This window comes from Salvelinus alpinus, chromosome 9, assembly GCF_045679555.1.
Source record: "Salvelinus alpinus chromosome 9, SLU_Salpinus.1, whole genome shotgun sequence".
In the NCBI taxonomy this organism is placed as follows: domain Eukaryota; kingdom Metazoa; phylum Chordata; class Actinopteri; order Salmoniformes; family Salmonidae; genus Salvelinus; species Salvelinus alpinus.
This window is the reverse complement of record NC_092094.1, coordinates 63,803,270-63,827,100: the sequence shown is the minus strand read 5'-3', so window position 1 is coordinate 63,827,100 and position 23,831 is coordinate 63,803,270. Positions and strand designations below refer to the sequence as shown.

The window sequence follows — 23,831 nt, the reverse complement described above, 5'->3', positions numbered from 1 at the left end:
GCCTCACATATACAATGAAAACGACTGTGACAAACATTGTACTCACAATATCAATTCATGCAGCTGAATGATGTTGGGGTGAGGGTTCAGTTTCTTCATGGCCTGGACTTCTCGCAGGTTGTTGGCCTGTTCCAGGCTGAGCAACAAAAAACAAAACACGTTTATTATGTGTAACTTAATCGTTCTATTGTAGAGAACATGTCTCACGACTCATTTTCAAAGATGCAGGCTTAAAAATTCTTGCCACAAAACTTAAAGCCACGTTGTCCCTCGCTGACCTCACTTGGTCAGAGTATGTTAAAACCAATATACACATCAATGGTTGACACCCAGTAGGATAAGGTAGGGGTGTCATGCTGCTGGCTCGAGTTTCAAGGCAAGGGTCCACATACAAAGAGGATGCCATGCACCTGAAGGCAAGCAGCAGGCAGAACCATTATATACTTATGGGCAACACACATGATAATTACCTGCTGAGTGACTGCTTCATCGTTTTACAAGCATAATATTTCCCATCTTTCAGGCTTTGAGCCTTCACCACTTCTGAAAATGTCCCTTCTCCAATTTTCTTGATTATCTTGTAATCTGCATAACAACAAAGGAGTTGAGAAAAAACATGCAGCTATCTACAGTAGCTGTATCTAGCTAACGCTAGCGTACTGTACTAGTTTGCTAACGTTAGTAGCTAGCTAACGTTAACTACTAGTATCGTTAGTACAGGGAAACAATTCGATCAACTTACTATCCATTCTTCAGAGTGTACACTGCATAGAAGTAAATTATCCATAACGTTACTAGCTAACGTTAGTCCAATATATAAATAACACATAGCGATATTTTCATGACACATTGTTGTCAAAGACTTGTATAACTAATCTCATTGTTCTATCTGTGGTGTTGTGGCATGCATTTTAGCTAGCTAACTCCAAGATTGAAAGGCTTGGGGGAAATACGCCTTGCTGGTCTCTAGCCTAGACTAATGAAGACATTTCTAATCTCTACTACTAGCTAGCCATGTTAGCTGGGCCGTCACCTTGGTAACCAGGCACGCCTCACCCTCAACTCTGACCTAAAAGGTGGATGATTTGAAACAAGAAACGTGTCTCGTTACATTGGCTGGCTATCTATTTCTGACATTGGACTCACACTCAATGATGTATGCACACTTTTACTGTTATGGACGTCCAAATGCCTTTATTCTGCAAATAGTATAACAATTGTGTTTTTGCTCTATTACAAAAGGTCTGCACACATCAGTCGCTCGAGCAGAGAGAGATGGAGCCAAATGCAACATAGCTTACCAAAAAAATGCACAAATGAACAAAACATATATTTCCTATAACGTGGAGCATGTTCATGTAAACATGTTGTTCGTTTGAATGCCATTTTGCGAAGTATTGATCTCACCTTTTTTCCAAAGAAGCTTGCTTAAAATGAGCTCAGATCTATTTCGATTGTACGACGTTGTATTGTTATATATGTCCATGAAGCTTTTCCAGTCGATACTATGCGTTTTGTTTGCTTTGCGAATGCATGCTCTATTTTTCACACCAACAAGCCAATTTGTGTAATACATAATTATACGATAGCTGACGAAGAGAACGCATTTAGTACAACAATGCCCCAAATCTACCGTTAATTTGTATCTTGAAACACTCCCAAGTAGCAGCGGGTGACCATCACCTGGCAGCATCAACCAACAAAATTCATCATTGCGTAATGTAAAGAATTTTCGTCAAATGTCTGCGCATGCACGTGCACAAGCGTGTTTGTGTGCGCGAGAGTCCATGCTCGCGTGGTATTTTTGATTCAAACAGGATTCCGTACAAATCTAGACCGCGCATGCGTGCTGTAAAAGCCAGCGTGTTTCGTTGCTGTGTGCTGCTCTCCTTGTCTGCAGTGTAAATGTTTCGGACAACGAATACAAACTACAAATTTTCACCATGAAAACAAGATTCAATACCGTGGATATCAGAGCGGTTATTGCTGAGATAAATGCTAAGTAAGTTAGTCTGGTTCATGCATCATGAAACGTGCTAATGTTGGCTAGCTAGCTAACGTTAGCTAGTTACTGTAGCAAATGTCGACGTTAAAAGAGAGATTTGGCTTGTTCGACATTTCAGGCGACTGACTGATCTTCAAATCACCTTGCGTCATAAATAACGACTCATTATTATTTGTAGCAAGATCAGTCACAATTTACCCACGAAACATCACGGTTTTGACGTTCTCGAACACGGCCATTGAGTAACTAGCTAACTAAATAACTACTGTCAACAATGGGTTTAGGTTCACGGGCATTCGCTAAACTTGACAGACGTTAACTACACAGATATCTAGCTAAATGGATAGCTAGCTAACAAAATATGATTGGGACTTATGAATAACGTCATCATGACACTAACTTAACTTGTTATGTTATCACAGTTACCTTGGTATGCGCGTAAACAACGTGTATGACATCGACACCAAGACCTATCTCATCCGGTTGCAAAAGTAAGTAATATCTGCTGCCTGTCAGTGGTACCAAGCTACAGCAACCATCCATGTTGTTGCCATGATGTTTGTTTACAGAACTTGTCATGTACACGTAGTCCTAGGGATGACTGGTGTTCAAGGTTAGAATTGAAAACGTTTTTGTTTGTTTTCAGGCCTGACACCAAATCTATTCTACTGGTTGAATCTGGACTCCGCATTCATTCTACAGACTTTGAATGGCCCAAAAATATGATGCCCTCAGGCTTTGCCATGAAAGTGAGGATAAGTTGTTTTTTCAGTTGTCCATTCACTTGTCAAGCAATGATGAATGTCTTGGTAACTCACTGTATGATCACTCTTCCCCACAGTGTCGAAAGCATCTCAAGTCAAGACGACTAACACAGGTGAAGCAGCTTGGGGTTGACAGGATTGTTGACATCCAGTTTGGCTCAGATGAGGCTGCTTACCATCTGATAGTGGAACTCTATGACAGGGTGAGAAATGACCATTCCCTTTTTCCTCTCTCCGAGTCTGACGTTTTCATTATACTCCTCAACTCTAGAATACAGTACTCGTTTCATATTTAGCAATGATATTAGATAATCCATGCTGTTCTCTTCATGATCGTCGTGTTGAATGCAATGTAATGTGCACCCCCTGTGTATGTGAAGGGTAACATTATCCTGGCGGACCACGAGTACACCATTCTGAACCTGCTGCGCTTCCGCACAGCAGAGGGAGAGGAAGATGTGAAGATAGCGGTGAGGGAGAGGTACCCTGTGGAGAACGCCAGGCCCCCAGAGCCCCTCATCAGCATGGAGAGGTAAGACAGCCCCTGGAGGCAGATAGTGGGGTAGGATGAATGAATCATGGGGGGAGAGTGGGTTAGGATGAATCACGGGGCCAATGCGTGCAAAAGATTGGGAAAATATGTAAATATTTGCAGATGAATTCGGTGAAAAGTAGAGGGATTTGTCACAAGATGTTTAGTGAACTGAGCATTGTATTCAATTATATATATATATATATATATATATATATTATATACATACACCAGTCAAAAGTTTGGACACACCTACCCTTTCAAGGGTTTTTCTTTATTTTTACTGTTTTATACATTGACGAATAATGGTGAAGACATCAAAACTATGAAATAACACATATGGAATCATGTAGTAACCAAAAAAGTGTTAAACAAATCATAATATATTTGAGATTCTTCAAAGTATCCAACCTTTGCCTTGATGACAGTTTTGCACACTCTTGGCATTCTCTCAACCAGCTTCATGAGGTAGTTACCTGGAATGCATTTCAATTAACAGGTGTGCCTTAAGTTAATTTGTGGAACTTATTTTGTGAATGCGTTTGAGCCAATCAGTTGTGTTGTGACATGGTAGGGGTGGTATACAGAAGATAGCCCTATTTGGTAAAAGACCAAGTCCATATTATGGCAAGAACATCTCAAATAAGCAAAGAGAAATGACAGTCCATCATTACTTTAAAACATGGTCAGTCAATCCGGAAAATTTCAATATCTTTGAAAGTGCAGTCCCAAAAACCATCAAGCGCTATGATGAAACTGGCTCTCATGAGGACCGCCACAGAAAAGGAGACCCAGAGTTACCTCTGCTGCAGAGGATAAATTCATTTATTAACTGCACCTCAGATTGCAGCCCAAATAAATGCTTCACAGAGTTCAAGTAACAGACACATCTCAACATCAACTGTTCAAAGTCAAGCCTTCATGGTCGAATTGCTGCAAACAAACCACTACTAAAGGACACACAAAAGAAGAAGAGACTTGCTTGGGCCAAGAAACACGAGCAATGCACGAGCAAGTCCAAATTGGAGATTTTTGGTGCCGACTGCTGTTTCTTTTGTTAGATGCATAGTAGGTGAACGGATGAACTCCACATGTGTGGTTCTCACCGTGAAGCATGGAGGAGGTGGTGTGATGGTGGGGGGTGCTTTGCTGGTGACACTGTCTGTGATTTAGAGTTCAAGTCACACATAACCAACATGGCTACCACAGCATTCTGCACCGATACGCCATCCATCTGGTTAGGGCTTAGTGGCACTATCATTTGTTTTTCAACAGGACAATGACCCAACACACCTCCAGGCTATGTAAGGGCTATTTGACCAAAAAGGAGCGTGATGGAGTGCTGCATCAGATGACCTGGCCTCCACAATCACCCGACCTCAACCCAATTGAGATGGTTTGGGATGAGTTGGACTGCGGAGTGAAGGAAAAGCAGCCAACAAGTGCTCAGCATATGTGGGAACTCCTTCAAGACTGTTGGAAAAGCATTCCTCATGAAGTTGGTTGAGAGAACACCAAAAGTGTGCAAAGCTGTCATCAAGGCAAAGGGTGGCTACTTTGAAGAATCTCAAATATAAAATATATTTTGATTTGTTTAACACTTTTGTGGTCACTACATAGTTTTGATGTCTTCACTATTATTTTACAATGTAGAAAATAGTACAAATAGAGAATAACCCTTGAATGAGTAGGTGTTTGAACTTTTGACTGGTTGTGTGTGTATAATATGACAAGGGGAACTGTTTTGAAACCACCACGCCTCCATCTTGGCATTCCCCCACCATTGCAAAATGTTTTTGAAGCTATAGAAATGCATTTATTATTGTCTACATTTGTTTTTGTCCCATGTATTATATTAGAGACACCTTAATGCTTACTTTTTAAAATTGTATTATGTCAGCTAAACATAAAAATAAACATGAGAAAATATATAACATTTCCCTTAAAGTTATGCTAATATCCCCACTACAACAACAAAAATACTTGAATATGTGTAATTATCTCCTTAAAATTGAATTGAAATACTGTAGAATTCCATTCATTACTATGGAGGACTGCTCCTTCTAGGGAGTGCCAATATCGCCGTCCGGTGGCTTCAAAGCACTACAGAGGGTAGTGCGTACAACATAGTACATCACTGGGGCCGAACTCCCTGCCATCCAGGACTTCTATACCAGGCGGTGTCAGAGGAAGGCCCAAAAAAGTGTCAGACTCCAGCCACCCAAGTCATAGACTGTTCTCTCTGCTACCGCATTGTAAGCAGTACCGGGGCGACAAGTCTCTGACCAGAAGGCACTTGAGCAGCCTATACCCCCAAGCTATATTCACTAGATTCTACCCACACACTCACATACTACACTGACACTCCAACACACACACACACATTGACGCCACAGACACACTTTACATACGCTGCTTCTACTCTGTTTATTATATATCCTGATTGCCTAGTCACTTTTACCCATATGCAGTTGTGTAAAGTACTTAAGTAAAAAATACTTTGGGGTATCTGTACTTTACTGTTTATATTTTTGATAACTTTTACTTCACTACATTCCTAAAGAAAATAATGTACTTTTTACTCTATACATTTTCCCTGACACCCAAAAGTACTTGTTACATTTAGAATGCTTAGCAGGACACAAATGGTCCAATTCACGCACTTATCAAAATATCCTCTCTGTTCATCTCTACTGCCACTGATCTGGCAGACTCACTATCCATAAAAAGAAAATGTTGCTGTCTGGTTTGCTTAATATAAGGAATTTGAAATGATTTTTACTTTAACTTTTGATACTTAAGTATATTCTATCAATTACACTTGATTCTTAAGTATATTTTAAACCGAATACTTTTACTCAAGTAGTATTGTACTGCATGACTTTTACTTGAGTATTATTCTATTAAGGTATCTTTACTTTTACTCAATTATGACAATTGGGTACTTTTTCCACCACTGCCCACATGTACGTACTGTATTGGCTCAATTACCTCAACTACCTTGTACCCCTGCACATTGACCTGTTACTGGTACTCCTTGTATATAGCCTCGCTATTGTTTTTGTTACTACTTCCTTTTTTTAATTTAGCAAATATTTCTTACTTTTTAGCTCTGCACTGTTGGGAATGGGCTTGTAAGAAAGCATTTCATTGTAAAGTCTACACCTGTTGTTTTCGGCGTTGTGACCAATAAAATTTGATTTCAATAAGCAGGACTTTCGAAATCATCCAGCCAGGATTTCTGGAAAACTTGGTTATTTTGGGAAAGTTTACCGGACTTTTGCAACCCTAGTTAGGCCCAAGAGTTCATTGAAGAAATAATCATATGTGTTGGTTTGTTTTTCGTGTAGACTCACTGAAGTCCTGTTGAAGGCCACGAATGGAGAACAGGTGAAAAGGGTCCTCAATCCCCACCTTCGTAAGTAGTCTTCATCTCCTCAGTGGCTCCATCCATTGCTCATCCAGGTTTAGTTTAAAAATAAATGTTTTACACAATGTTATTATTGTAAACAGCAGACTTAACTTCTAATGTTATCTATCTGTTCTTTCAGCATATGGGGCTACTCTCATAGAGCACTGTCTGATGGAAGTGGGACTCCCCGGCTTCATCAAAGTGGACAGCCAGTTTGATGCTGCACGAGGTACGTTTCTTTTAGACCAGCTGTAGCCGTTGGCAGATTACAAAGATGTGCTGCTGGTATATATTATTCAAACAATGATCATCAGAATTGTGATATTCTGGATGTAATAGGCTTAATTGTTGTCTGTAGATGCACCCAAAATCCTCGATGCCCTGCAAATGGCAGAAGATTATATGGAGAAAACGGCAAGCTTCGATGGAAAGGTAGGTCTCACGTCTTTATTGAGAACATTCATTCATACATCAGATCCATTTGTCATAGCGAAATTATAGAAAACTGTGTCTCCCTTGTTTCGTTGCAGGGCTACATCATCCAAAAATGTGAGAAGAAACCAAGTTTAGCCCCAGAGAAACCTGAAGAATTGCTCACGTAAGTTATTTTATTTGACTCTCATTCTGTGCTTATGATATTGTGTCTCAAAGTTCAGTTACTGGTAAGATCAGCATTACGTCTCACCAGAAGCATTATGGAGGTTTTTGTTTGCTTGGTTGGTGAGATATGCTCAAATCTCCAACATTGTCTTCTTTTACAGATATGAGGAATTCCACCCCTTCCTCTTTGCCCAACATGCAAATAGCCACTATGTTGAGTTTGATACATTTGACAAGGTGAATTTTAGAATATATGTCCTTTATATCTGTTTATTTACCCTATGCATATGTTGGGAAAATGTCATTGTTTCCCATACGTACCTACTGTACCAAAACTATATTGGTATTTTCATAAGACTAAGGTATGAGATCACTAAAGTAAGTCTTGCTCCTCTGCGCTTAGGCAGTGGACGAATTCTACTCCAAGATGGAGAGTCAGAGGATTGACGTGAAGGCCCTGCAGCAGGAGAAACAGGCTCTGAAAAAGCTGGACAATGTCAAGAGGGACCACGTGCAGAGGCTGGAGGCACTGCACCAACTTCAGGTCAATACTGAAGAACTCTCTCATCCCCACCAGACCTGAGCTGTGTTTGAATACTCATACTAACTGCACTAACTGTACTATTTTTGACGTGAATTGAGTGCAGTTGGAGTCGGAAGTTTACATACACTTAGGTTGGAGTCATTAAAAGTAGTTTTTTCAACCACTCCACAAATTTCTTGTAAACAACTATAGTTTTGGCAAGTCAGTTAGGACATCTACTTTGTGCATGACACAAGTAAGCTTTCCAACAATTGTTTACAGACAGATTATTTCACTGTATCACAATTCCAGTGGGTCAGAAGTTTACATACACTAAGTTGACCGTACCACAGCTTGGAAAATTCCAGAAAATGATGTCATGGCTTTAGAAGCTTTTGATAGGCGAATTGACATAATTTGAGTCAATTGGAGGTGTACCTGTGGATGAATTTCAAGGCCTACCTTCAAACCTAGTGCCTCTTTGCTTGACATCATGGGAAAATCAAAAGAAATCAGCCAAGACCACAGAAAAAAGACCACAAGTCTGGTTCATCCTTGGGAGCAAACGCCTGAAGGTACCACGTTCATCTGTACAAACAATAGTTTGTACAGATGAAATAAATCATTCTCTACTATTATTCTGACATTTCACATTCTTAAAATAAAGTGGTGATCCTAACTGACGTAAAACATGGACTTCTTACTCGGATTAAATGTCAGGAATTGTGAAAAACTGAGTTTAAATGTATTTGGCTAAGGTGTATGTAAACTTCCGACTTCAACTGTGTATGTAGTATGCTTATTGGTCATAGTATGGATATAGTTAGTATGCCAAAAGTTTCCGGATGTCGTACTAAATTTGCCAAATTTACCATTTCCGTACTTTTAGGGCCCATAATGCAAATCTTCAGAAAATGGGCGTGGCTTCACAACGTTTTCAGATTTGGAGAAAATGCCAGAAACTATGCAGCCGAAGTCCGACGAGAGCGAATTCAAATTCATTGAACTAACTAATGACAAATGTTAATGTTGAGCAATGTAATGACATTTGAAATAAGTTAAGTTACACGTTATGTTGGCTGACAATTTGTTAGCTACGCTATCCTTACGAACCGCAAAGCATTACAGCACTATGTATCGGTTTGTTAGCTAGTTACCTAACGTTAGTTGGATACTAATACATCGAGCTCGCCAGGCAGTATATTAACTATCTGCTAACTAACCAACGTTTTATTGACTTGATTATTCACGTCATTCTTAGATAAGTGGTGTAGTCGTTTTGCTTTTCAATAGACTTTGTTAATTAGTCTCGCGCACCATTGAATATGGCCGGTGTCAGTAAATGTTTGCAAAAAAATAAATAAAAAGAGTAATAAATTGTTGCCAGCTGCACAGTTAGTCACCAACGCTCTCTCATTTGTGTCTGGAAGTAGCTAGCCAACGTTAGCCAGTTAGCTTGGGTGCTTGACTGACGTTGAACGCTCGGATCAGCCCTACTCCTCGTCAAGAGCGTCCAGTGTCGGCTCTGAATGCTCCGAGAGTGAAACGCTCTGAATTTACAATCTGACAACGCTCTGGATTTACGAACGCCCAGAGCACACTCTGGCACTGCAGATTTGAATTTACGAACACACCCGGAATCGTAAAATGTTTAGCTAGTCATTTGTTATGCTAGCAAGAGGTTGCATAGCAACAGCATCAACTTCCGGTAGACAGGCGACGCTCTAGTACGCTCAACTGAAACGATACCATTCGTTTACAGTATACTAAAATTAACTAATAGAACATTTTATGTAATATATACTCATTAAGTATGTAGTATACAGTATGTTAGTATGGGTATTCGAACACTGCCCTGGGTTCAACTAGTATTTGTTTTCTTTCAGATACTTAAACTGCTCTTGATTTAGCCTTCCTTGCTCAATGGAACCAATGGAGTAAACCCGAAACATCAACAGGCAGTCTCAATCAAGCACTCAAAGTATTTGAAAGATAACCAATGATATTTGAACTCGGGTCTGATCACCACAGTGAAAACAAATGGTCAGACCAAAAGGAGTGCTAATGGGTCCGGCCAGAGCCATGTATTTAGAGTTGGGCCAATGCAGTTTTTGCATTATGATGCGTTTACATGACACTTCAACATTCTATGGCAGCCACGTTAGCTCCCAATTTACATTACATGGGGAATATTTAAAATATACTATAAAATTGAATGTCTAGAATGAACATTATGATGCATTTACATGACACTACAACATTGTATGGCAGTCATGTTAGCTCCCAATTAACATTACATGGGGAATATTTAAACAATGTTATGTAACTGAATGTCTAGAATTAGAACAATATTCAAAATTCTAAAAGTTCGCCTCTCTCTAAATGCATGGCCCTTGGTCCTGCTAATCACCCCAAACAACTCAAAAATACCCACAACTCAAAACAAACACAAACAGGTACACAGGTTCTCTCTTCCCCTCGCTCTCTCCATACTACCTGTCTAATAAACAGTCAGGTTATGGCTGGAATGAAGGATGACTGATAGGCTGTGTGGAGGGTAATGATGGGAGGATTGTCCTCCATGATGACCCACTTTATGGGTGTGTCCCAAATGGCACACTATTCCCTATAAAGTGTACCTAGCCATAGGGATATGTTCAAAGGTAGTGCACTTTATAAGGAATAGGGTGGCATTTGGAAATCCGCCTATGTAGCTGAGGAATATGTAGCTCCCCGGCTGTGGTTTACATATTGATCTGATCCGTAATGGGGTGATTGGGTTGATCACCTGAGCGATCGGCAGTCACAAACCTTGTTACTGTCAGCAGGTGACATGCATGGATTTCCATAATTTCATAGAGGTGAGACTACTCTGTGTCGCAAATGGCAACCTATTCCCTGTATAGTGCACTACTTTTGGAACATAGTCACCTGGTGTTGGCAGCACCTTATCCCAGCATCTGTGTGTAGGCAACACTAATGTACATAACCTAATCACAGGTAATCTCATTGAAGGAGGAGAGGTGGCTCTGCCAAGACATGTAGTTTAACACCTTCTGTGTGTTATCTAGTTATGATGGGAAGCATGTGTGTCCGTGCCAGGGTTAATTTGAAATGAAGATGGTCAATTCAAGAAGTGATTTTAATTTAAAACGGAAAGACTTTTGAAATAAATAGCTTCTACTCAGTTATGCGAATGCTAAAGGAGTGCTAATGCTAACGTTTGTTGCAGGAGGTAGACAGGCTTAGGGGCGAGCTGGTGGAGATGAACTTGCCCATAGTGGAGAGGGCTCTGCAGGTGGTGCGGAGCGCCCTGGCCAACCAGGTGGACTGGGCCGAGATAGGGCTGATCGTCAAGGAGGCCCAGGCTGCCGGAGACCCAGTGGCCTGCGCCATCAAGGAGCTGAAGCTGCAGACCAACCACATTACAATGCTTTTAAAGTGAGTTGATGCCCAAAATGGATACATTTCTAATTGCCCCTCAGGGATTGATAAAATCATATTGAATTGAACTGTCTTTGGTTCGGTTAAACTTGACTACTACCCTTTAACACTACAACTGAGCTGAGCTGTACTAAGCTAACCTGGTTACGCATCCATCCTATGCTGCTGCAATCTTGCTGGAAAGGTGTGGGAGCGTAGCGTTGCAGTTTCCCAGCGTCTAGGATTTGAATCCCACGTCCTTGATGCTCCCCCCTATCAATGTGTCCCATCCTCTTTCAAACTGTCTGAATAAGCTGAACAATATGTAAGGGGGACCGAGCTCTTTACTGTAGGTGTCATATGTATGCATTTATAAAGCCTTGTATTAACAGTGTTACCAAGAATCCTGCTCGAAAGGAAAAATGTGATATTGTATCCAGCACAGAACAGTTTGGATTCGAACAAGAGCATGAAATGGGTACTCCAAATACTATGAATCAACCACTAACCCACCTTTATCTGCCCTCTAGCCAATTAAATAGATGGATGCTGAACAGAAAGAACAGGGTCATGCTCATTAGGGCCTACCGTAGCACAGTGTTTTGCAACGGACAACAAAAACGTAAATTTCTTATTGGACAAGTTCAAAAAGTACCTCCGTGTATTAGGCTGTTTTCTTCAGTTTTATATTAGTATTTATTATTAGCAGCTACTCTTCCTGAGATACAGCAAAATTAAGGCAGTTTATACAATTTTAAAACATTACAATACATTCACAGATTTCACAACACACTGTGTCCCTTCAGGCCCCTACTCCACCACTACCACATATCTACAGTACTAAATCCATGTGTATGTTAAGTGCATATGTTATCGTATGTGTGTGTATGTATATGCCTGTGTCTGTGCCAATGTTTGTGTTGCTTCACAGTCCCCACTGTTCCATAAGGTGTTTTTTTAATCTGTTTTTTAAATCTAATTTTACTGTTTGCGTCAATTACTTGATGTGGAATAGAGTTCCATGTAATACTGTGTGCATCCCATAGTCTGTTCTGGACTTGGGGACTGTGAAGAGACCTTTTGTGGCATGTCTTGAGGGGATACATAGTGCACACCTTTTGACCCAGAGCCTAAATAGTGCACTATAGAGGGAGCTGGTATGGAGTAGGTGTGATGGTTTCTAAACCCCTGTTACTGTGATATCAATGTGAAATCATCTACAGTCTATCTACATGGGTGTCCAAGCTGTGTGCCAGTAGTTTAGACAGACAGCTCGGTGCATTCAACCTCTCTTAAATAAAAGTAGTGATGAAGTCAATCTCTCCTCCACTTTCAGCCTGGACAGATTGACATGCATATTATTAATATTAGCTCTCTGTGTACATCCAAGGGCCAGCCATGCTGCCCTGTTCTGAGCCAATTGCAATTGCAAGTCCTTTTTTGTGGCACCTGACCACACGACTGAACAGTAGTTAAGGTGCGACAAAACTAGGGCCTGTAGGACCTGCCTTGTTGATAGTGTTGTTAAGAAGGCAGAGCATCGCATTATTATAGACAGACTTCTCCCCATCTTAGTTACTACTGCATCAATATGTTTTGACCATGACAGTTTACAATCTAGTGTTACTCCAAGCAGTTTTGTCATCTCAACTAGCTCAATTTCCGCATTATTTAGTTGGGTTTAGTGAGTGTTTTGTTCCAAATACAATGCTTTTAGTTTTAGAGATATTTAGGGCTAACATTCCTTGCCACCCACTCTGAAACTAACTGCAGCTCTTTGTTGAGTGTTGCAGTTATTTCAGTCGCTGTAGTAGCTGACGTGTATAGTGTTGAGTCATCCGCATACATAGACACTCTGGCTTTACTCAAAGTCAGTGGCATGTCATTAGTAAACATTTTAAAAAGCAAGGGGACTAAACAGCTACCCTGGGGAATTCCTGATTCTGACTGGATTATATTTGATATTCTTCCATTAAAGAACACCCTCTGTGTTCTGTTAGACAAGTAGCTCTTTATCCACATTATAAAAGGGGGTGTAAAGCCATAACACATACGTTTTTCCAGCAGCAGACTATGATCAATATTGTCAAAAGCTGCACTGAAGTCTAACAAGACAGCCCCCTACTGAAAACGACCCTGTTGTTTCCCCTTTCAGGAACCCATACATTGTCCCAGAGGAAGTAGAGGAGGAAGATGTAGCCGAGGTGGCTGAAGAGAAAAAGGGGAAGAAGAACAAGAACAAAGACAAGGGTCAGAAGGGCAAGCCCAAGAAGGACCAGCCCATGCTGGTGGATGTGGACCTCAGCTTGTCAGCTTACGCCAATGCCAAAAAGTAGGCTCTCCACTCTCCCTGGCTTAGTGTATTCTTTGAACTGCAAAATTAAATAGAACAGTTATGTTTTATCTCTATGCTTTGAACAGTATGGCCAGATGTGGTTTTAGATATCAAGCTGACGAACCCAAACGTTTATCTCCTTTCTTTCCAGATACTACGACCACAAGCGAACCGCTGCTAAGAAAGAGCAGAAAACCGTGGAGGCAGCCCAGAAGGTGATGGTGCCACATGCATGACATTCCCTGTCGATTGTGTTTGTGATCAGTTCATATATTTGTAACATTTTCCCCCTTTTTAATTTAATTCAAGGCTTTCAAATCTGCTGAGAAGAAGACCAAGCAAACCCTTAAAGAGGTCCAAACGGTTACGACCATTCAGAAGGCCAGGAAAGTCTACTGGTAAGACACTCAACCTAACTGAAGCTGCATTCACCCTCTGAAAACTTGCCACGTGTAGAGAGATGAACAGTCATTGACAAATCTGAACTAATGCAGCCATGTCCAGCTAATGTAACACCTGTAAGAAGTGATTAAATGAGCGCAAAGTTCTCTCCACCTTTGTTTGTGTCAGGTTTGTGACAAATTCATATTCTTCTGGGCAATTACTTTCTCTATCTTTTCAGTATGTGACAAATTATGTATCGTTGTGCTCTGTCAGGTTTGAGAAGTTCCTGTGGTTCATCAGCTCAGAAAATTACCTCATCATCGCCGGACGTGACCAGCAACAGAATGAAATTATCGTTAAGCGCTACTTGAGGGCTGGTAAGAGTGGAATACACTTATTATAGTCCTGCCTTGCAACATCCAATGTCCATACCAGCATCGAATACATGCCCAATACATTGTTTCAGACTTGAACGTATGCTAGTTTGGTACACACAACACGTGCTATGTTCCACTGTCCATACTAGCATACCACATAGAATGCATTCACAATACATTGCTTCATTGTAGTTAGACTCTGTTCCAATATCCATACTATCTCTCTACCCGTGTGAAAATCTCATCCTCTGTTGGTGTCTCTTATCAGGGGATATCTACGTTCACGCCGACCTCCATGGAGCTACTAGTTGTGTCATCAAGAACCCATCTGGTAAGAGCTGGCCTAGTTCTGTGATCAGCACACTGTTGTTCAGTCAAATGATGCTCTCTTATCCTCTGGAATCTCTCTTTAATATACAGTACCAGTCAAAAGTTTGGGCACACCTACTCATTACAGGGTTTTTCATTAATTATACTATTTTCTACATTGTAGAATAATAGTTTCATGTAGTAACCAAAAAAGGATTAAACAAATCAAAATATATTTTATATTTGATATTCTTCAAAGTAGCCAACCTTTGCCTTGATGACAGCTTTGCACACTCTTGGCATTCTTTCAACCAGCTTCATGAGGTGTGCCTTCGTAAAAGTTCATTTGTGGAATTTATTTCCTTTTTAATGCGTTTGAGCCAATCATTTGTGTTGTGACAAGGTAGGGGTGGTATACAGAACATAGCCCTATTTGGTAAAAGACCAAGTCCATATTATGGCAAGAATAGCTCAAATAAGCAAAGAGAAACAACGGTCCGTCATTACTTTAAGACTTGAAGGTCAGTCAATCCGGAACATTTCAAGAACTTTGAAAGTTTCTTCAAGTGCAGTCCTAAAAACCATCAAGCGCTATGATGAAACTGTCTCTCATGAGGACCGCCACAGGAAAGGAAGACCCAGAGTTACCTTTGCTGCAGAGGATAAGTTCATTAGAGTTATCAGCCTCAGAAATTGCAGCCCAAATAAATTCTTCCGACACATCTCAACATCAACTGTTCAGAGGTGACTGCGTGAATCAGGCCTTCATGGAAGAAGAGACTTGCTTGGGCCAAGAAACATGAGCAATGGATATTAGACCGGTGGAAATCACTCCTTAGGTCTGAGTCCAAATTTGAAATTTTTGGTTCCAACCACAGTGTCTTTGTGAGACCCAGAGTAGGTGAATGGATGATTTCCGCATATGTGAAGCATGGAGGAGGTGTGAGGGTGCTTTGCTGGTGACTCTGTTATTTATTTAGAATTCAAGGCACACTTAACCAACATGGCTACCACAGCATTCTGCTGCGATACACTATCCACTAAGCACAAACCAGATAGGGACTACCATTTGTTTTTCAACAGGACAATCACTCAACACACCGCCAGGCTGTGTAAGGGCTATTTGACAAAGAAGGAGAGTGATGGAGTGCTGCATCAGATGACCTGGCCTCCACAATCACCCGTCCTCAACCCAATTGAGATGGTTTGGGATGAGTCGGACCGCAGAGTTAAGGAAAAGCAGCCAACAAGTGCTCAGCATATGTGGGAACTCCTTCTAGACTGTTGGAAAATCATTCCAGGTGAAGCTGGTTGAGAGAATGCCAAGCGTGTGCAAAGCTGTCATCAAGGCAAAGGGTGGCTACTTAAATGTTTTAATTTTTTATTTAACCTTTATTTAGCTAGGCAAGTCAGTTAAGAGCAAATTCTTAAATAAAATGACGGCCTAGTGCTTTGAAGAATATAAAATATATTTTGATTTGTAACCAACTTTTTTGGTTACTACATGATTCCATATGTTCTTTCATAGTTGTGATGTCTTCACTATTATTCTACAATGTAGAAAATAGTAAAAATAAAGAAAAACAATTGAATGAGTTGGTGTGTCCAAACTTTTGACTAGTACTGTATGTTCATGCAACTTAAAGTGAATAACCCATCTTAGCCCAAATTCTAGTTATAACTACCCGACTTGAATTCAAGCTTAAGTGTTGACAATCATCTGTGAACTCTCCATGTATTTTAATGGGATGTATTGTGACACTTCTATCTCTTCCCTCTAGGTGTGCCCATTCCTCCACGCACCTTGACCGAGGCGGGCACCATGGCCGTGTGCTACAGTGCAGCCTGGGACGCCAAGGTCATCACCAGCGCATGGTGGGTGCACCACCACCAGGTGAGTTCTCCTGGGAGCCTGCTGCAGGATTGGATGGTTGGATCAGGGTATAGTCAGAGCTGCTCCAATTATAACTCTTCTCGTCTCTCTCTGTCTAGGTGACTAAGTCGGCCCCCACTGGAGAATACCTGACCACTGGAAGTTTCATGATCCGAGGTATGCCAACATCTTCCCAGTAGCCACCACATGGTGGTTATGTGTCAATTATGTAGTTTTGGATTATCGACAGCTAAAACCGCATTCCTATTTTCACAGGAAAGAAGAACTTTATGCCGCCCTCTTATTTAATGATGGGTTTCAGCTTTCTCTTCAAGGTAAAAGCTAATGTTTGAAACGTGTTTGCTCTGTCATAGTCTTAAAATATATCTGACTGCCTTTTGAGGAGTCAGTTGGTAAACCCTATCTTGGCTCAACAGTCCAGTCTTGTGTCCACAGGTAGATGAGCAGTGTGTATTCAGACACCGGGGTGAGAGGAAGGTCAAGACCATTGACGAGGACATTTCGGATGTGACGTCCAGCACAGCAGAGCTACTAGAGGATGGGGAGGAGCTTATAGGTACAGGACTTCAAGAGCCACAGACACACACACACCTGTATGTGAATCTACTGGTTGTTGCATTTATGTACCATACGTATGTTTTCCCAGGGGATGACAGTAGCAACGAGGGAGAGGGGGAAGACGGAGGAGGAGATGGAAAGAAGAATGGAGTGGAGGTAAAAGTAGAGAAAGCCACCGAAGGGGCAGAGGCTGAACATAAGGAGGATGGAGATGCTAAAGAACTGGACGACATGAAGGAGGAAGGAGAGGAGGATGAGGTGGAGGGGCTCAAGGTGAAGAGTGATGGGGAGAGTGCAGAGTTCAGTTTTCCAGACACCACCATCTCCCTGTCCCACTTGCAGTCCACCAGGTAATATTATGCTGCTGCTACTGTATGTCGCCATTGTATGTGTGCCGGTCATGTTAATATGTTATTCCACTGTATTTGAATACCAACTATTACCTTTTGAATTGAGTAAAGGCTAGTGTTTAGAGCAGTAGACCTAGGTCAAATATGTAGGTGAAATAGTTTAGAGATACAGTACCAGTCAAACGTTTGGGGACGCCTACTCATTCAAGGATTTTTCTTTATTTAGACTATTTTCTACATTGTATAATAATAGTGAAGACATCAACACTATGAAATAACACATATGGAATCATGTAGTAACCAAAAAAAGTGTTCAACAAATCAAAATATATTTAAGATTCTTCAAAGTACCCACCCTTTGCCTTGATGATAGCGTTGCACACTCTTGCATTCTCTCAACCAGCTTCACCTGGAATGCTCTTTCCAACAGTCTTGAAGGAGTTCCCACATATGCTGAGCAGTTGTTGGCTGCTTTTCCTTCACTCTGCGGTCCAACTCCTCCTAAACCATCTCAATTGGGTTGAGGTCAGGTGATTGTGGAGGCCAGGTCATCTGATGCAGCACTCCATCACTCTCCTTCTTGGTCAAATAGCCCTTACACAGCCTGGAGGTGTGTTTTCGGTTATTGTTCTGTTGAAAAACAAATTATAGTTCCACTATGCGCAAACCAGATGGGGATGGCGTATTTCTGGGGTAAGTGTGCCTTGAATTCTAAATTAATCACAGAGTCACCAGCAAAGCACCATCACACCACCTCCATGCTTCACGGTGGGAACCACACATGCGGAGATCATCTGTTCACCTACTCAGCGTCTCACAAAGACACGGCAGTTGGCACCAAAAATCTCAAATTTGGACTCCTCAGACCAAAGGAGAGATTTCCACTGGTCTGATGTCCATTGCTCATGTTTCTTGACCCAAGCAAGTCTCTTCTTATTATTGGTGTCCTTTAGTAGTGGTTTCTTTGCAGCAATTCGACCATGAAGGCCTGATTCACACAGTCTCCTCTGAACAGTTGATGTTGAGATTTGTATGTTACTTGAACTCTGTGATGCATAAATTTGGTGCCGTTAACTCTAATGAACTTATCTGCAGCAGAGAGAACTCTGGGCCTTCCTTTCCTGTGGTGATCCCCATGAGAGTCAGTTTCATCAGAGCGCTTGATGGTTTTTAGCACTGCACTTTAAAAGTTCTTGACTTTTTCCGCATTGACTGACCTTCATGTATTAAAGCCTAAACCCTTGTGAATGTCATCAGAGCGCGACGTCGACCGCCGAAACTGAAACCTGTCGAACACTGAAGCCTGAACTAAAGACCTTGGTTTAAAAGCTGACAAGTGTTTTTATATACTTTTATTTTGAATCCTGTGGCTCTGTTGGGCTAAATTGCTGTGAGCGCTGCTATCTGTCCTGGGATCTTGACAGATTCTGTATAGGGGGAAAGACGCGAAAGCCCAGCTAGCCTAGCTGGCTCGGCGGTCTCAAATGGAGGCCGCTATTGAATGTTTCCAATGTTGCAGGAGCTGCGTTTACTTTGCTTTGTTCCGGGACAATGTGGACCGCGTTGACTTTCAATGTAGCAACTGCTTGCTTGCGAAGGACTACAGAAGCGAAGTAGCTACACTTAGCAAGCAAGTAGCAAACCTACATAAGCTACTGGGGAACCCACGCCCACCTACTTTTTCCCACATGACACTGTCGTAGTCCATGTGGGGTCAAACGACATCAGGAGGGCTAGCTTGGAACGTTTGAAAAATTGATTTTAAAGAACTGATTTTAGCAAAAATTGATTTTAAAGAACTGATTTTAGCATTAAAAGACTCAAAAACTGCCAATAATTTCAGGTCCAGTACCATCGTTGGGCCGTGGGTGTGAAAGATTCAGCAGACTGCTGGCATTACACTAAAATACTACTGTAGCTCTCCTGTAGTCACTTTTATTGATAACTTTGACACCTTCTGGAAACAGAAGATACTCTACAGGAATGACTGAGTCCATCCAAATCATCTTGGCTCCTGAACTCTCTCCACGCATTTCAAGGCTGCGTTGAAACAATGACTGGTAAATTATAAAAAAGGTCTTTCTCACATCGGCTACGGAAAGCGTGATCACACAGTCGTCCGGAATAGCTGATTCTCTCATGCATGCCTCGGTGTTGCTTGCCTCGAAGCGACTGCATGGCCAGGCACGACTACAGCACCATCAAGTTTACAGACGACACAACAGTGGTAGGCCTGATCACCGACAACGATTTAGCTCGTCTGGTAGGCTCATGTCACTGGGCAGCTCGTGGCTGTGCTTCCCTTTGTAGACTGTAATAGTTTGCAGGCCCTGCCACATCCGACGAGCGTCGGAGCCAGTGTAGTACGATTCAATCTTAGTCATGTATTGGCGCTTTGCCTGTTTGATGGTTCGTCGGAGAGCCTAACAGGATTTCTTATAAGCTTCCGGGTTAGTCCCGCACCTTGAAAGCGGCAGCTCTACCCTTTAGCTCAGTGCGAATGTTGCCTGTAATCCATGGCTTCTGGTTGGGTTATGTATGTACAGTCACTGTGGGAACGACGTCCTCGATGCACTTATTGATAAAGCCAGTGACTGATGTGGTGTACTCAATGCCATCGGAAGAATCTCGGAACATATTCCAGTCCTGTGCTAGCAAAACAGTCCTGTAGTTTAGACCGAGTCACTGGTGCTTCCTGCTTAAATTTTTACTTGTAAGCAGGAATCAGGAGGATATAATTATGAACAGATTTGCTAAATAGAGGGCGAGGGGGAGCTTTGTACGCGTGCGTCTCTGTGTGTGGAGTAAAGGTTACCTATAATTTTTTTCCCTCTGGTTGCACATTTAACATGCTGATAGAAATTAGGTAAAACTGATTTAAGTTTCCCTGCATTGAAGTCCTCGGCCACTAGGAGCGCCGCCTCTGGGTTAGATTTCGTGCACCAGCTGTTTTTTTTACAAATATACACATACCTCCCCCCCCCCCCCCCCCCCCTCGTCTTACCGGAGTGTGTTGTTCTATCTAGCCGCCACAATTCGGTGAAACGTAAGATATTACAATTTTTGATGTCCTGTTGGTAGGATATTCGTGACCGTACCTCCATCTAATTTATTGTCCAATGATTGTACGTTGGCAAGTAATATTGATATTAATGGCAGATTTCCCAAACGCCATCAGCGGATCCTTACGAGGCAACCCGCCCTGTGTCCTCTATACCTGCGTCTCTTTCTCTTGCCAATGACAGAGATTTAGGACTTGTTGGGTGTCTGAAGTACATCCTGTGCATCCTCCTTGTTGAAGAAAAAATATTTGTCTAATACGAGGTGAGTGATCGCTGTCCTGATATCCAGAAGCTCTTTTTTTGCCGTAAGATACGATGGCAGAATAAAGTGCAGCTCAAGTATTTGACATGTCTATTTGACCCAGGTCTGTTCAGTGTCCGAAAGTGCAACAGTCATCAGAAAGGTTTCTGTTTGTTTCTCTCTCCAGGGAAACCCAAAGTGCTGGTTTCAAAAAGGTGTCCATTCAGGTAAAGCCATTGTGATCGGTGAACTTCTGACTGCTTGCATTAATCTGGTTACATTATGCAATAAAATAATTGATGTTTTATAGTATACGTTTTTATTTTGTAAACGTAATATCATACAGTTGAAGTCGGAAGTTTACATAAACTTAGGTTGGAGTCATTAAAACTCCTTTTTCAACTACTCCACAAATTTCTTGTTAACTTCATATGGCTGCAATCCCGGTAACGGGATCGATATGACAACAGCCAGTCGAAGTGCAGGGCGCCAAATTCAAAAAACAGAAATCTCATAATTAAAATTCCTCAGACATACACATATCTTATACCATTTTAAAGGTAATCTTGTTGTTAATCCCACCAAAGTGTCCGATTTCAAATATGCTTTTCAGCGAAAGCACTACAATGTTAGGTCACACCAAACCACAATAAGCACAGCCATTTTTCCAGCGAAAGATAGTAGTCACAAAAAGCAGAAATATAGCCAAAATTAATCACTAACCTTTGATGATCTTCATCAGATGACACTCATAGGACTAAATGTTACATAATACATGCATGTTTTGTTTGATAAAGTTGATATTTATATAAAAAAATGGGAGTTTACATTGGCGCGTTACATTCACTGGTTCCAAAAACATCCAGTGATAGTGCATAGCCACATCGTTTCAACAGAAATACTCATCATAAATGTAGATGATAATACAAGTTATCCACATGGAATTATAGATCTACCTCTCCTTAATGCAACCGCTGTGTCAGATTTCAAAAAAACTTTACGGAAAAAGCAAACCATGCATTAATCTGAGACGGAGCTCAGAACAAGAGTCAAATTAGCTGCCATGTTGGAGTCAACAGAAACCAGAAATTACAGGATAAATATTCCCTTACCTTTGATCTTCATCACAATGCATTCCCAGGAATCCCAGGTCCACAATAAATGCTTGATTTGTTCTATAATGTCTGTTATTTATGTCCAATTAGCTACTTTGTTTGGTAAACAATTCCAAAGTCACAAAGCGCGTTCACTAAAATGTGAAGAAATGTCCAAAAGTTCCGTAACAGTCAGTAGAAACATGTCAAACGATGTATTGAATCAATCTTTAGAATGTTGTTAACATATATCTTGAATAACGTTCCAACCGGAGAATTACATTGACTTCAGTTGAGCGATGGAACGGAGCTGCCTCTCACGTGAACGCGCATGTTCAAAGCGTGGTCACCTCATGGCAGTGGTTACTCATTCCTGTCTCCTTCGGCCCCCCTTCACAGTAGAGTCATCAGACAAAGTTCTATTAACTGTTGACATCTAGTGGAAGCCGTAGGAAGTGAAAAAACATCCATATCTCGCTGTAATTTCAATGGGAGCTTGGTTGAAAATCTACCAGCCTCAGAAAAAATCCAAACAGGAAGTGGAACTTCTCAGGTTTTTGCCTGCCATATGAGTTCTGTTATACTCACAGACATAATTCAAACAGTTTTAGAAACTTCCGAGTGTTTTCTATCCAATACTAATAATAATATGCATATATTAGCAACTATGACTGAGGAGCAGGCCGTTTACTCTGGGCACCTTTCATCCAAGCTACTCAATACTGCCCCTGCAGCCATAAGAAGTTAACAAACTATAGTTTTGGCAAGTCGGTTAGGACATCTACTTTGTGCATGACACAAGTAAGCTTATTTCACTGTATCACAATTCCAGTGGGTCAGAAGTTTACATACACTAAGTTGACTGTGGCTTTAAACAGCTTGAAAAAATCCAGAAAACGATGTCATGGATTTATAAGCTTCTGATAGGCTAATTGACATAATTTGAGTCAATTTGAGGTGTACCTGTAGATGTATTTCAAGGCCTACCTTCAAACTCCGTGCCTCTTTGCTTGACATCATGGGAAAATCAAAAGAAATCAGTCAAGACCTCATAAAATAAATTGTAGACCTCTACAAGTCTGGTTCATCCTTGAGAGCAATTTCCAAACGCCTGAAGGTACCACGTTCATCTGTACAAACAATAAACACCATGGGACCACACAGCCGTCATACCGCTCAGGAAGGAGATGCGTTCTGTCTCCTAGAGCTGAACATACTTTGGTGCGAAAAGTGCAAATCAATCCCAGAACAACAGCAAAGGACCTTGTGAAGATGCTGGAGGAAACGGGTACAAAAGTATCTATATCAACAGTAAAACAAGTCCTATATCGACATAACCTGAAAGGCCGCTCAGCAAGGAAGAAGCCACTGCTCCAAACCCGCCATAAAAAAGCCAGACTATGGTTTGGAACTGCACATGGAGACCAAGATCGTACTTTTTGGAGAATTGTCCTCTGGTCTGATGAAACAAAAATAGAACTCTTTGTCATAAGGACCATCGTTATGTTTGGAGGAAAAAGGGGGAGGCTTGCAAGCCGAAGAACACCATCCCAACTGTGAAACACGGGGGTGGCAGCATCATGTTGTGGGGGTGCTTCACAAAATAGATGGCATCATGAGGACGGAAAATTATGTCGATATATTGAAGCAACATCAAGACATCAGTCAGGAAGTTAAAACTTGGTTGCAAATGGGTCTTCCAAATGGACAATGACCCCAAGCATACTTCCAATGTTGTGGCAAAATGGCTTAAGGACAACAAAGTCAAGGTGTTGGAGTAGCCATCACAAAGCCCTGACGTCAACCCTATAGAAAATGGGTGGGCAGAACTTAAAAAGTGTGTGCGAGCGAGGAGGCCTACAAACCTGACTCAGTTACACCAGCTTTGTCAGGAGGAATGGGCCAAAATTCACCCAACTTATTGTGGGAAGCTTGTGGAAGGCTACCCGAAACGTTTGATCCAAGTTA

General features: G+C 41.4%; 2 protein-coding genes across 4 annotated transcripts in view; one reads left to right on the top strand and one right to left on the bottom strand.

Moving 5' to 3' along the window:
* The window catches only part of LOC139530471 (MAPK/MAK/MRK overlapping kinase-like), an 8,381-nt gene extending 6,581 nt beyond the window's left edge, over nt 1–1,800 (bottom strand). For 2 of the 3 annotated variants that reach the window (XM_071326932.1, XM_071326933.1), the window contains exons 1-3: nt 1,408–1,800; nt 471–585; nt 47–136 (exon numbers count right to left, since the gene is read on the bottom strand). In XM_071326932.1, the coding sequence (XP_071183033.1) occupies nt 47–136; nt 471–585; nt 1,408–1,693 (491 nt within the window). In that variant the 5' untranslated portion in view covers nt 1,694–1,800. Of the gene's footprint in view, nt 1–46; nt 137–470; nt 586–742; nt 1,329–1,407 lie in introns of those variants that run through there. The other variant, XM_071326934.1, reaches the window with a different exon arrangement.
* Nucleotides 1,771–23,831, top strand: part of LOC139530470 (ribosome quality control complex subunit NEMF) — a 27,568-nt gene continuing 5,507 nt past the window's right edge. Inside the window, exons 1-23 of the mRNA XM_071326931.1 lie at nt 1,771–2,002; nt 2,428–2,496; nt 2,652–2,754; nt 2,847–2,972; nt 3,150–3,301; nt 6,652–6,719; nt 6,853–6,942; nt 7,072–7,145; nt 7,244–7,311; nt 7,475–7,550; nt 7,717–7,857; nt 11,069–11,277; nt 13,415–13,591; nt 13,746–13,809; nt 13,904–13,992; nt 14,252–14,355; nt 14,624–14,686; nt 16,446–16,558; nt 16,657–16,714; nt 16,814–16,872; nt 16,994–17,114; nt 17,205–17,466; nt 20,957–20,996. Of these exons, the coding sequence (XP_071183032.1) occupies nt 1,944–2,002; nt 2,428–2,496; nt 2,652–2,754; nt 2,847–2,972; nt 3,150–3,301; nt 6,652–6,719; nt 6,853–6,942; nt 7,072–7,145; nt 7,244–7,311; nt 7,475–7,550; nt 7,717–7,857; nt 11,069–11,277; nt 13,415–13,591; nt 13,746–13,809; nt 13,904–13,992; nt 14,252–14,355; nt 14,624–14,686; nt 16,446–16,558; nt 16,657–16,714; nt 16,814–16,872; nt 16,994–17,114; nt 17,205–17,466; nt 20,957–20,996 (2,385 nt within the window). The 5' untranslated portion in view covers nt 1,771–1,943. The remainder of the gene's footprint in view (nt 2,003–2,427; nt 2,497–2,651; nt 2,755–2,846; nt 2,973–3,149; nt 3,302–6,651; nt 6,720–6,852; nt 6,943–7,071; nt 7,146–7,243; nt 7,312–7,474; nt 7,551–7,716; nt 7,858–11,068; nt 11,278–13,414; nt 13,592–13,745; nt 13,810–13,903; nt 13,993–14,251; nt 14,356–14,623; nt 14,687–16,445; nt 16,559–16,656; nt 16,715–16,813; nt 16,873–16,993; nt 17,115–17,204; nt 17,467–20,956; nt 20,997–23,831) is intronic.